Source organism: Scardinius erythrophthalmus (assembly GCF_964197995.2).
Source record: "Scardinius erythrophthalmus genome assembly, chromosome: 2".
NCBI lineage: Eukaryota > Metazoa > Chordata > Actinopteri > Cypriniformes > Leuciscidae > Scardinius > Scardinius erythrophthalmus.
The window spans coordinates 30112879-30126427 of NC_138222.1; the positions used below are offsets into that span (position 1 = coordinate 30112879).

Sequence of the window (13549 nt, forward strand, 5' to 3'; positions counted from 1 at the left end):
GCATGCGGGTCAGTTCAGGACTGTAACCAGTTCACACTTGAATCTGATATTGGCCACAGTGTGAACATAGCGTTTTCGAGTTCGTTTGAAATGCTCATATTAATTACTGATGATATAACTTTAAAGTAAACTTCAAAATTTAAGCTTTGTCTTTATAAAATCTCCCTTGAGTTTCTGTGAAAAATGCACTGCAATGCCACTTAAAGGGGGGAAAAAAACGTTTTCAAAACTATATTATACTACAATAATATTAAAGTACTAATAAGAACAACCAATATATTATATAACGACAACATTTTTGTGTGAACTGTAAATAATTAAGACAACAGAACAGCCTATGCAATAACAACAGATCCACTCAATAACAGAGATACCGCGGTACTACTTGGTATCGTGATACTGTAGCTGGTATTGTGACAACCCAATAACCTAATACTACGGTTTTCTGGATAAATCTCATTTTAAACCCATGACCAAGTTATGAATTGTAGTTTTTTTGTTTTGTTTAACCATTACACAGCAGAATAAAAAAAAGATGAAAAAACAAACAAAAAAACCTAGAACTACAATAACCTACTCAAAAAATTAAGGGGTATTTAAGAGTGAGAAACATCTTCAAGTATTGGCATTTTAACTTTGCTATAGCTTGATATGTTTTTGAATGTGTGTATTTCCTTAATAACAATAATAATTATACATTGATCCATCTGTAGCTTTTTCTGCTGCACGTTTCCAATAGTTCATTTTTAAATGGGGCCAACTTTATACTTGTGCTGTTTCAATGAAAACATTTAAATTCATCATATAACGTTTATATACAAATTTAAGATACATTCCCAATGATGACTTATTTCGGTCATTTCTGAGCGCAAGACCAATAGCACCAAAAGAGAGACCATAACTAGAAACAAATTTTCTAATTTGTATGAACATAACGGAGGGGAACATGCATATAAAATAAATTAGTTTGATAAATATCAATGCAAATGACACACAGACAGCAAGAAAGAAATCAGTCTCTCTAAACTCAAAAGGTAAAGGTAAACGCACATAAGAAATATAGATATAAATAATATTACAGTGAACAAGAGAAGCTGCCTCATTTTCATAATGTGTGGACTCTACGATGTATGTTCTGAACAGATGAGGTATACAATGACTTTGAAATTCATAATTTGCATAATTCACAACAAAAGTTACTCTTTCCGCTGCTGAACTAGTAAATTACATTTCATTTGTTACCTATTTGACTGCACTTCGCTGAAATCACACGTCCATGGTCAATAACAGTAACGGAAACTAACTGTGACATCAATACAAAGGTAAATCGAGAGAAAATAAAAGAAAGTTTTGAAAGTGTGCATGTTGCTTGTCCAAGCAGAAATCATACAAGAACGGGATGTATGAATACGTGTGTGTCACTGGCTGCTGCTGGTCTCAGTGGGCTGATTTCCCTGCTGCTCCTTGCTCAGTATGATGCTGATCAGATCTCCCTCATGCTGCTTCATGTGCTCCATCAGCTGCTCTTTACTGGTGGACTCAAAGCCACAGATACAGCAGCAAAAGAGCAGCACACAGTATTCCATACCTGCCCGCGTCTGCCCCGAACCGCTCCGCCACGCTACAGCCCCGCCGGCCAGCTCCCTGGTGGACGATGGCCTCATGGGGTTGCCTTCTTGTCCACCTGAAGCAGAAGCCACCTCAGGTGACTGTTTGTCTTTTCTGGTCAAGACAATATACGGACGCTCCATCGCAGTCTCATGTGTTGACTTCAGAGGCGTCGTAGGAGATCTTAATCCCAGGAGAAAACAAAGAAAATAAAATTGCGTTAGTAAGGCCATTACATTTCTATAAGACCATGTCATTTGTTTAGTTCTACCAGCCTGTGTATGAGCATTTTAAGACAGAGAGGTTTTAAAACAGAGACCTCTGACTTAAACTTTAGAAGCAAAAACAGCTGAAGAGTTGGCAAGTTCAATTCAGTTCAGTGAATTAGTTCAAACTGTTCAAATTAGTTTTAAAGATTAAAAGTTTTTTCATGCCAGTGATACTTAAATTTGTTAGAGGTTGCACTGGTGCAACTACAAAGTTGCCCAAAGGGTTAGTTCACTCAAAACTAACTGTCATTAATTACTCACTTTCATTTAGTTCCAAACCCGTAAGACTTTCATTCATCTTTGTAACAAAAATAAAGATATTTTTGATGAAATCTGAGAGCTTTCTATCCCTCCACAGACAGCTACACAACTGAAACTTTGACGCTTCAAAAAGTTCATAAAAAGACTGTAAAATTAACCCATATAAATTGAGTGGTTTAGTCTAAAGTTTTCTGAAGAGACTCGATCGCTTTATATCATTGGTTCTCAACTCCAGTCCTCGGGACCCGCTGCTCTGCACATTTTGTATGTCTCTCTTATCTGACACACTCAAATCAGTTCATGGAGTCTCTCCTGACGAGCTGATGATCTGATTCAGGTGTGTTAAATAAGGGAGACATACAAAATGTGCAGAGCAGTGGGTCCCGAGGACTGGAGTTGAGAACCACTGCTTTATATGATGAACAGATATAATTTAAGCTTTTATTGACATTGATCAGCAAACATAAACAGCTCAACTGAACTTGCTTGACGCACAAGAACAAACCTCATTGGTTCTTGCGGAAGCTCAAACGTGTGCTGCGTAACACGAGAATTAACCTCATTGGTTCTCGCACGTCAAGCGAACATGCTTGAGCTTCCGTTTACAACAACTGATGTGAGAGTTGATGAATGTTTATGTGAATAAAAGCCCAAATTCTTTCTGTTCATCATATAAAGCGATTGTGATTGTGAATTTTTTAAAGAGTCAAAATGGTAGTTGCGTAGCTGTCAATGGAGGGACAGAAAGCTCTCAGATTTCATCAAAAAGATCTTCATTTGTGTTCCGAAGATGAACGAAAGTCTTACGGGTTTGGAACTAAATGAAAGTGAGTAATTAATGACAGAATAAACATTTTTGGTTGAACTAACTCTTTAAATTATGAGCTGCCAATTATGTTGCGTATGAGAAACATAAAACGGCAAACGCACAGAAAGCTCATTGGAACTGCACATGGACCATTTATCAGCTCGGCCCAATATACAGCGCAGCACGATGGACCGATCTGGATCATGCGACCATTATTATACAGCGAAAACAGGAGAAACATTGTGCCGTGAAAGATTCAGCAAGAGTGCTTTTCGATCCTCAAATCACCAACCATGTGATTTGTGGTTGGTGACCCAACAAATCACCAATAACCATGGATTTACTGTAGTAACTGACTGTAACCATTGTATTTTGGGAGAAATATTGTAATTCATATTGAATGTTATTATATTAATATAGTCATATAATGTATTAAATGCATAACAGGAAACATGGAATAAAAAAAAAAAGTTTCCGGCAGTGTATAAATAAAAATGGTTAAATATAATTTTCCTTGTGTTTATTTACTGAAAAAAAAATTAGGAAATATGAAACTCTTTCAATTTCAGAGCAAACATAAATATCAAGATATCAAATATAGTCAAAATCTTGAGAAAGTTTTATATTTTTTTTATTAGCTACATCACAAATATAATCACAAATATAATTCACATCACATAATTATTCATTTTTACCTACCTCATCCTAGAGTAAAAACAAAACAAAACAAAAAAACAATCACATAAAACAATATATATTATAAAGGTCCTTCCTACCGGCTACTCTGAGAAATTGCTTCATTAATGGCCTTGTTGACTTGCTCATAGTTGTAATTCTGATCTCCAGCATGTTTCCACATGTGGGATTTGAGAGACGGTGGGTGGCTGCACACGTAACCACACAGCGAGCACCTGTAACACAGAATAAAGATTATCACCCATCTCCACCTACTGTCAAGTTCTGTACACCAGCTCTTCCAAAGTGTTTGATTCTCACCTGTACTGCTCCAGCAGCTGCATGGCTTGGTGTTCCTGTGGATGTCTTTTCATGTGGCTCTTCAGGCTATTCATATTAGTTGTGGCGAAATCACAGCTGCAGCACCTAGAGGGGTCATGCGGCACAGGATAAACAGTTAGAGCGGCACAAGATAAACAGTTAGAGCGGCACAAGACCAGTTTCAATAGAGACCTTCTGGAGCACCTGTCAAGTGGGGTCAGCCGTTGTTTGTTTGCACAGTAAATTTTCTTTTTTTCTAATCGGCTGTGTGTTTGAACATTTGAAGGCCTGTGTGTTTGAAGACCATTGAAAGTGCGTTTATAGAGAGGCTGCTTGCGGCAAATGCAATACATTGCAGGCTTTGAATGGATCCTGTGGCTTAAAAGGACCCTTTCTCTCAGAAGTTCTTTTTGAAATGATCATGGATGAACAGAACTGAAGCAAGACATGTCAGAACACACAAAGAGACCATAAAAGGGACCTTGAGGTGTTTATGTGAGCTTGCATGTGATCGGGTTTGTGTATGTGCGCTTGCATTGAAGCTAACAAGATCTTGAACATTGTCAGCATAAGGCCATAACACAATGAGTACAGGCAGCAAAGACTTATCCTGAGCACCACTGCACCCTTGTGGTGATAACTGGTAATGCTTTCATTTCCAGCCACATTTTTTTTAAACTACAAAACATCTCATGATTTCCGATTTGTTCTCCTTGTGTAATGTATCATTTACAACTAAATACATTTCAAAAAACACATTTCTAAACATTTATCCTTATATTCAATGAGAACGTAAAAAAAACCCACAAACCTGTATGGTTTATCAGAGTTGTGGATTCGCCGATGGTTGCGCACCCCAACATATGTGGAGCTGGTGTAGTCACACACATCGCATTTGAAAACGCTCTGCTCGCCAACTGAATCTGAGCAATAAAGAGAAATTGTAAAGAGAAAATTGAATGTCTCTAAGTTGTTAAATAACCACCAGAACCATGTTGATGGATAAGGGGTAAATGATAATCACACATTATTTGTAATGTTAGAGTTGGCATGAAATGAAAATTCAACCTATTTTGTAAATGCATGTTATATGTTACATACAGGGCTTGACATTAACACCCACCAACCCGCCAAATGCGGGTGGATTTTGCTCGTGGCGGGTAACACAGTCACTCCAACTAGCCACTTTGGCGGGTTGAATAATTGTAGTCTTTTCAAAAGGCATCTGAAATAAGTGTGACACTACGACACTACAACTCCCATAGGGCTGTCAACGAATATTCTAAATTCGAATATATATTCGAACAGTTTAAAAAAACAGAATTTCGAAGGTGAAAATTAATTTTCGAATGTGGAAAAACGCCCGCGGTAGCAGAGGCGCGGCTGTCTGCTTTGCGAGTGGGCGCGCTGCCTGAGGGGTCAGGGACAGGTCATTTTATTTAACGTTAAATAGAAACATTACTAAAGTGTAGGCTACTGTACTGACTGAATAGATATTGCATGAATAAGGTAGGTTAGATACAGCAGTTTCATGCACTGCAGGCTTCCACTGGTTTGATTATTTACTGTTTCATGTCAAGGAAAAGTTCCATGTTTACCACAGCACAGCTCGCTCGGAGCGTTCAATGTCGGTTATATATACTGTAAAACTTCAATTAATGTTAATAATATTTGTTTCAATCACTGAATGAAGCCTGCTATATAAGAGTCGCGACCTTAAATTGCTTGCACAAAACTCTTGATCAGCACTCAACATTTGCTTATTGTTGTTGTTCATTTAAACTGCACAGAGCGCGTGACGCCTCATTCGCGCCGCAAGACCTCCAGACGCGCGTAAACGCGTCTTTACACTCGCGCCAGACGCTCTATTCGCGTTTGGTGTGAACGCAGCATGAGGGTGAGGGCGAGAGACAGAAAGAGTGCCTGCGAGTGAGCGAGCGAGAGTGAGTGAGGTCTGCGGTCTTGGCCATTAGTTGATTTACTTGTTTTCGTGTAGGTAATACGTTGTCAAATATGTTTAAACTTAAATAAACTACCTATACAAGTAGTTATGTCTCTTTGTATTAATTTGTCCTGCTATTGACGTAATGCGCGTCATTGACAAAATGCGCAACCAGATGTTCGAATAGTTCGAATATAGGCTATGTGGTTTTTTTTTTTAGAGGGAATATTCGAAGGTCATTTTTGAGCAATTTTGACAGCCCTAATGAGTATTGTCGCTAGTGACCGACAACAAAGAATCGAAGAGACAGCTAGCTGCCCTGCTGGAGTTATGTCGTATGCCGGTGGAGCAATGTGGCGACATATAATACATAATACATGGTTTTATTTAAAAAAGGAGCTTTACACACAACCTTATCAGAGCTAATGATAATGACCTGTAATGTTATATATTTATGTAGTCTTGATTTGGGTGTGTACAGTGGTTTTACATTTAAAAGGGTTGTAAATCTAGTTCAAGTAAATTTTAGCATGCCATAGTCAACTTTTATCAGGTAATTTCACAACAACAAAAATGTGGCTAGTAAAAATGCTGTGTGGCTAGTAACTTTGGAAAACCACTAGCCACATTGGCTAGTGAGCAAAAAAGTTAATGTCAAGCCCTGGTTACATATATTACATTGTAGGTTTAATAAAAAAATAAAAAATTATTAAAATGTCAAATCGAGCTACTGGTAAAAAAAAAAAAAAAATGGATGTTTGCTGGAATTCTCCAATCATTTAGACCATTTAAGACCCATCCCTCCACAATTGACTGCAAGTTTGCATTCATTTTTGAGCACAACATTCACGTCTCAAAATCCATTCAATAACCAATAGAATAGGCCCCCACCCTATTATTTAAAAAAAACACTCAGATGTATGTTAGAATGCAAAAAAACAAACAAAAAACATCTGTACTAATGTTTATAAAGACTAAGGACTTTATAAGGAGGAGAAAGTGTTCATTTTTATTTAATTTTTTGTGCTTTTGTGCAGTTGTGAAATGTTTTTTTTTTGGTTGTGTGGTGCTGAAGGTATATTTCATGCTCACACTCATCTGCCATCTCGGCTGTGTCTTCAACGACGGCTGTGCTTTCAGCAGCGTGGGTCAGTTTGTTGCTGATATTGTCTATCCCATGCCCATCTCGCTCGTGGTTCCTCAGCTGACTCTGAATGAGGTATTAATAAAAACATCATCAGTGCTTCATAAGGAGGAAGTTTATTAATAACGCATCAGTGGAAGGGAGAGCAGTGCACTCCAAAATTATAAACTCGTTACGCAAATCTACATGGAATAAAATGAATACTTGCTCTTTTAGTTAAAGAATATTTGTTGTCTTATCATGTTGTTCCAAACCTGTATGACTTCTTTCTTCTATGCAACAACAACAACAACAAATTCCAATTTGAAATTTGGAAAGATTTGAAAATCTTCAAATCCTCTTTTGTGTTGCACAGAACAAAGAAAGACACAGACAAACAGCATGAGAGTAAATGATTACAGAATAATTTGAATCAAATATTCTAATAATGACAAAAGGCCAATGCTGTTCTTCGCTTCAACAGGCATATTAGAATAAAAGCCCTTTGTAAAAAAAGAAAAAAGAAAAATGTTAATTCTTATTTCCACTAGACAGGTTTGTTTCTCTCCTCACCTTGTAGTAGAACCTCTCTGTGCACTGCTTGCAGCTGTACATGCGGGGCTTGAAGTGGTGGATCATGTGACGCTCCAGGTCCTTGCTGTCACAGGCTATATGCTCACAGATGGGGCACTGGTAGGGCTCTCTCTGTCTATGCACCCGTAGGTGCTGCTTGATGTAGCCCTTGTTTCCGCTGCTGTACAGGCACAGTCGACAGCGATAGGGCCTCTCACTCCCAGCTATATATTCCACCAGACCTTCTGTAGAGGAAACTTCGGCAGGCACAGCAACACCCCCAGGAACTCCACCAGAATGTTGGCTTTGGGCGTTGTCCTGCAACTCCTTCAGAATGTCCTCATCTGAAGTGTTTTGGTCAGAACGCTCTTGCAGCCGCTCGATGACTGTCAAAAGGGACATGCTGATGCCGACTTTAGAGGGTCCCTCGACCAGCACATCTCTAGAATCTTTTGAACTCTGGAGGCCAAGGTTAAGTAGAGCAGCTGGCTCTCCAATGGCACAGGTGAGCTCTCCTGAGGACACCTTAGGGTTGGCAGTGTCTGCCATCTCTATCATTTTCTGGCCTGTGTCAGGGCTTTGCGTACACAGGTCATGGATACCTTTCGCAGTGGTTTTGCTAAGCTCTGGGGCCCTCATGGGCATGGCCACCAGTACCTCGGCTGCTAAAGAATGCAGCCGAAGAGACTCTGAGTAAGTCCTTCTCCGAACCGGTGGCACGTTTTCATCTGAGGGAGATCCTGAAGACACAGTCTCCTCCTCCTGTTGTCGATCTTCTTCATTCCAGGTGATCACAACCTCCTCCTTTTGTTTGTAGTATATGGGGTGGTGTTGGCTCTCTAACTCTGGCTCCTCAGAGGCAAGAAGGGTTTTGTCTCCTCCTACTTCTGGGCTGAGGAGCAGAGGTTTGCTCGACACCGGTTCCTCAGCACAGGGAAGGCGTTCCACAATGACATTGACGTGGCCGGCACTGTTGCCGCTGCAGCTGATAATCTTCTGTGCAGAGGACAGGAGGCTGTCGGAGCTCGCTTGTTGACTCTCAGTCTCCAACTCCAGCTCCATTTGTGCCTCTGGTGTCACCTGGACCTCCATCAAGGGCTCCTCGGGGTCTTTAATAGAAAAAATTTGGCTAATCACTGGCATTTTGCTCTCCACTGTTTTCAAGGCTGCTGTCTCCCCATGACACTCCACTTCTGGTGAGGCACACAGCTTTAGCTGGAGGCTAGAGGAGCCATGCATCGTCTGAGGTTTTCCTCCAACTGCTGCGAGGACTACAATGGTATCCTCTTTACCTGCTGGAACTGAAGGAGGACAGGAGCTTTGTAAAGTATCAGGACAGTCTGTCTCATCTTCAAATATTGGGTATGAGCAGTCAACCAGGCCAGCGTGTTTCCATGCATGGGTCTTCAAATTGCGCTGCTGTCTGCATTCATAGTTGCAGATAAGACAACGGTACCTGCCCTGCTCAAAGCTGTACCACTTCTTCGGCGTAGACGTCTTCTCTGATTCTAAGTTGCTTGCCTTCAAAACTGTCATCCCTTGGTGAACCCTCCTAGCCAATGCTTGCTCGTCTAGGATGCGTCTAGCATGGTCGCCCTCCTCCAGGTGGAGTCTTACGTGTGCCACCAGCTCCTCTTGATGATTTGAAGTGAACTGGCATTCTGAGCACATGAGGATGAGCTCACTGTGCTGCTCGTCATGCTGCAGCAGGTGCTCTTTCAACAGCTCCAATGTAGGTGAGATAAATCGGCACATACTGCACTGGTAACACGTAACTGTCCGAGTACCTTGACTTGAAGGCTCCCGTGCGAACACATGCCCAGGCGTGCTGCTGGGGGCTTGGTGCTTTTCCCTTTGCTCTCTGTGTCTCTTACAAGGTGTGGCCCCTTCAGTGCAGTCCCTGCTGTCTGGAACAGGTACAGATGCACAGGTCACTAAGGGTCTCTTTTTCCCAGAGATGGTGCATCTTCTGGGCCTCTTCTCCACAATCTTGCTGAGCTTCTCAATGACCTGAATAAGAGAGTCAGCAGCCTGCTTTTGCTGCTGCCGTTGCTGGTCCTCGCCACCATGAAGACGTCTGTCGGAAATGAAGACTGTATCCTGCTGGCCTCTAGAGTGAGGCACTAAGACAGCAACGCCACTGCTGTCCTCCATTCCTGAAACATGTAAAAAAAATAAAATGTGAATGAAATGGCACAACTAAGCAAACAGCAACTTTCAGCTTTCTAAAAGTTCAGAAATGCTGAGTTGGAGAATGGTTTTAAGCAGTAGTGGACAGTAACAAAGTATTTTAACGTTGTTAATGTACTTAGATAAAAGACAGATACTTGAAAAATCTACTTGAGTATTTTTATTTTGAGAAACTTTTACTTCACTGCATTCCAAAGCACAATATCATAGTTTTTACTCCACTACATTTCACAAATAACATGTAATTTCTTGTTATTTAGCGGTGTCCAATTCGCTAAAAAGCTGATTATTTTCAATTAGCCTGTTAAATCAGTTTGCAAATCACACTGAATGATTCATTTATGACAGCAACTCACTGATTCAAATAATCCAGTCAGAGCGAGTTCGCTTAATTCCCTGGATTCACAAGTCTGGCTCAAAATGAGCCAAGAACCTGAAATCCACAGAACTTAAGTGCGCGTGATGGCGTGAAAAGTAAGTTACTAATGCCGAATTTTAGGATTTATTATTGTAAATGAAAATCATATTTAGATAACGACTGTCAGATGTTTGTGAACTAAATCTTCTGTGAAAGCGAAAGCTGTTTAAGCCTATTGTATGAAATGCTTGAATGTGGACATGTTCACATTTCTTTATTACCATCTGAACAGGGCAGGCTTTACATAAAAATTACATAATATAACTTTAAAATAATGCAAAATTAATGCTTGTGTCTTCCCCGAAGTCGTAGCAGTTTCAAATGATATAAAACCAGTATGTTTGCAAAACTTTCTTAACAAAAAAAACACATTATGCCCTATGCAACGTCTGTTTTTATATTGTATATTTGTCAATACGCATTAACGCATTTTGTTTTTCTTCATTTTTATATGCTATGTAGGCCCTATATGGTATATTACTGGTATTTGTTTGCACACTTTAATTATCAGCAATTATCAGTATAGTAGTTATCAGTGTATGACAAGTTTTGGTAATATAACATCTTCTTATTTGCAGATCAAAGTGTCTGTGTAAACATCCTTATAGACTAATGCTGGCTACTTGACAATTCATAATTTATCATGATGTCAGACTGAACAGTAGCCTATTTAAGCTCTGTCTGTGTGTCTACATAGTAGGATGGAATATAGAACTGCAAACTAAATAAACATTCATCAATACGTTTTTTTTTTTTTTACTTTGACTTAAGTAAAAAAAAGAATAAAAAAAACACACTTTAATACTTTTACTTTATGGTATCTGTAATTTTCATACTTTTAACTTCACTACATTTTATAAAAAACATTTCGTTCAAGGTTATTTAGCGGTGTCTAATTCACTAACACGCTGATTCTTTTCCATTAACCTTTTAAATCAGTTCGTAAATTGCACGCACTGAACGATTCATTTGTGACAACTACTCACTGATTCAAATTATCCAGTCAAGCTGTTTCTGAAGTAAAAAAAAAAAAAAAAGGGTATTAATACTTTTACTGGAGTAATATCTTGTTATGGTATATGAACATTTACCCCAGTACTTGATTTGTGTACTTCTTCCAGCACTGGTTTGAAGATTTCTGGGTGTACAGTGGAAGAGGCCCTCCTTACATATTACAAGAATAGCCATTAGGCCTACTTCACATACCTATAAATATCACCCACTAGTTACTGCATAGTACATTTCTTTTTTTTCTTTTTTTTTTTTTCATGTCAGATTAATATGATTTAGACTACATGATTTCATCACACAAGAGTCTGCCTGTCAATCTCAGTAATCAGCGGTCAATATTTCTGAATAATGAAAGTATTGCCTACTACAGTGCAATGGTAATATATTTCTGTTATAATTTCAACTTAAACCAAACTTTATTTTGACAGGTTGTTGTGAAGTTTCTCTGTGTAGCAGAGATAGTTTTTCGTGAATTAAAAGGTAAAATGGTTATAATGTGACCTCTCAGAGCAGATCTGGAGATGAAGTTCATATAGTGAGATGGCAGAGGAAAGTGTGTAGTAGACGAAAAGTGCGGTGCTCATTCACACAGAGACACATGCAGACTTCAGATTCAATAGCAGTCGTTTTGAGCTTTAATATTCACATACACCAATCCATATTGTAATTTGATTCACTGGACAGCTCTACTTTTGATTTATCCATAGGCTATACAACAGTTCTGTGACACGACGCTTTATACAGTAATGTTCCGTGATTCAGTCCACATTTTCAACATTGTGGAAATCATAGGGATGTGGTATTTGCCACATTAATGAAAGATAGTTGAGAGTGGGTTATGTTTGTTTTATAAAATTTTAACCATCAGTAAAAGGGCTATGCACTTAATAGAGGTCCCCTCTCAATACACTCATAGCGCTCTTTGTAGCCAATAATATATCCAGCAATTGTTTACAGCTATGCAACAGTATTTAAAAATTCATATTTTTTGCAATAATGGCAGAGTGTACAGCATACCTTAGAGATATTTTTATAATACCTGAGTGACTTCTAACACACCTAATCTGAGAGTGGATTCTTCACTTTCTTCAACTTGTAATTCATTTCCTTATAGCACTTCTGCATTTTTGACCAACAGTTAAAAGGGAAGTTATAGAGAATTACACTGAATCAAAACAAAGACACGTGGAGCATGAACATGTAAACACATTCAATTATTCTACAGTAATTGAAAACAAGGAAAGCTTTGTGTGCTTTTTTCCCTATACAATAAAAGTCAATGGGGTCCAAAACAACATCGGACGCAAATTACTTTCTCGGACACATTTTTCACTATCTTTGTGTGTGTGCGTGTTAAACTTTAGGAAATAAGTGATACAGGAACAACACGAGGGTGAGAAAATGACGACAGAATTATACTTTTTGGTAAGTGTCCCCTTTAAGATCAATTAGGCCTTTATGTTGTAAAAGTAAAATATTCAGCTTGTACTATATTATGGGTTAGTTACAAAGTAACAGCAAATAGCAATCAAAGGCCAAAACCGACAAGAAGAAAAAAACGTAATGGTGAAGGGGTAAAAATAAACACATGCTGTGTGTTTCTGTGCGACAATAAAGATTTGACGCGTTGACGGATGTTTAGAGACACAGACCTACTGACTGATACTCAACACGTGCAAATCAAGCTCAGTCAAATCTCGGTGTGAGATAGTTGAGCTTAAGTTTAGCAGAGTGTGTGTGTGTGTTTGAGAACATGGTGTCCGTGATAACCGTGGAGACGCAACGTGAGAAAGGGGCAGGACGTTTCTGACAACAGCAGCACACACATGCACATTTTACACTTCAACATTAGCTGTAAAAAAACAACTGTGCCGTTTAATAAACAGCTCAGAGTCATGCGACTGTCACAACCACCCAAACGCTACTTACTGATGCGGCAGTTGTGTCTGATCTTTGGCCTCGGTGCCCGTGATGCGCTGTTTTTATTCCAGGGGTGTAAAAGTGCTTCACTCTGGACTTAAAATGGCGAGAATGGAGCGCCGATCACGTGACTCACTGCAGGTCATGTGACCGTGGAAAGTGACATCAGCCAGAAAACACCTGCCACCGCTTGAAGACCACATTGAGAAAGAAGTGCTACATCCTTTTTGTCATTATTTACTCTTTTACTTTATGTTTTGTATGTTTGTGCTGAAGTACTAATTTAAGAATTTTGAGCATTCATTGCAATTTATTCTACCGAAACGACACGAAATTAGTGATCTATTTTTTTATAATTAAATGATGTAGATCTGCAGCTTTTGTAGATTTTGAAGTGAAAAGTAAAGACCCTTAAAGTAAGATGCTTCCC

At 39.1% G+C, this 13549-nt stretch overlaps 1 protein-coding gene across 1 annotated transcript; it reads right to left on the reverse strand.

Moving 5' to 3' along the window:
* Positions 1–809: 809 nt before the first annotated feature.
* znf507 (zinc finger protein 507) lies at positions 810–13255 on the reverse strand. Its single transcript, XM_081351637.1, has 7 exons — positions 13129–13255; positions 7581–9736; positions 6977–7094; positions 4754–4865; positions 3943–4047; positions 3723–3857; positions 810–1791 (listed from the first exon to the last, which is right to left on the reverse strand). The coding sequence occupies exons 2-7, from the start codon at positions 9732–9734 to the stop codon at positions 1419–1421; spliced, it is 2997 nt and encodes a 998-aa protein (XP_081207763.1). The 5' UTR covers positions 9735–9736; positions 13129–13255; the 3' UTR covers positions 810–1418.
* Between the last annotated feature and the right edge of the window lie 294 nt (positions 13256–13549).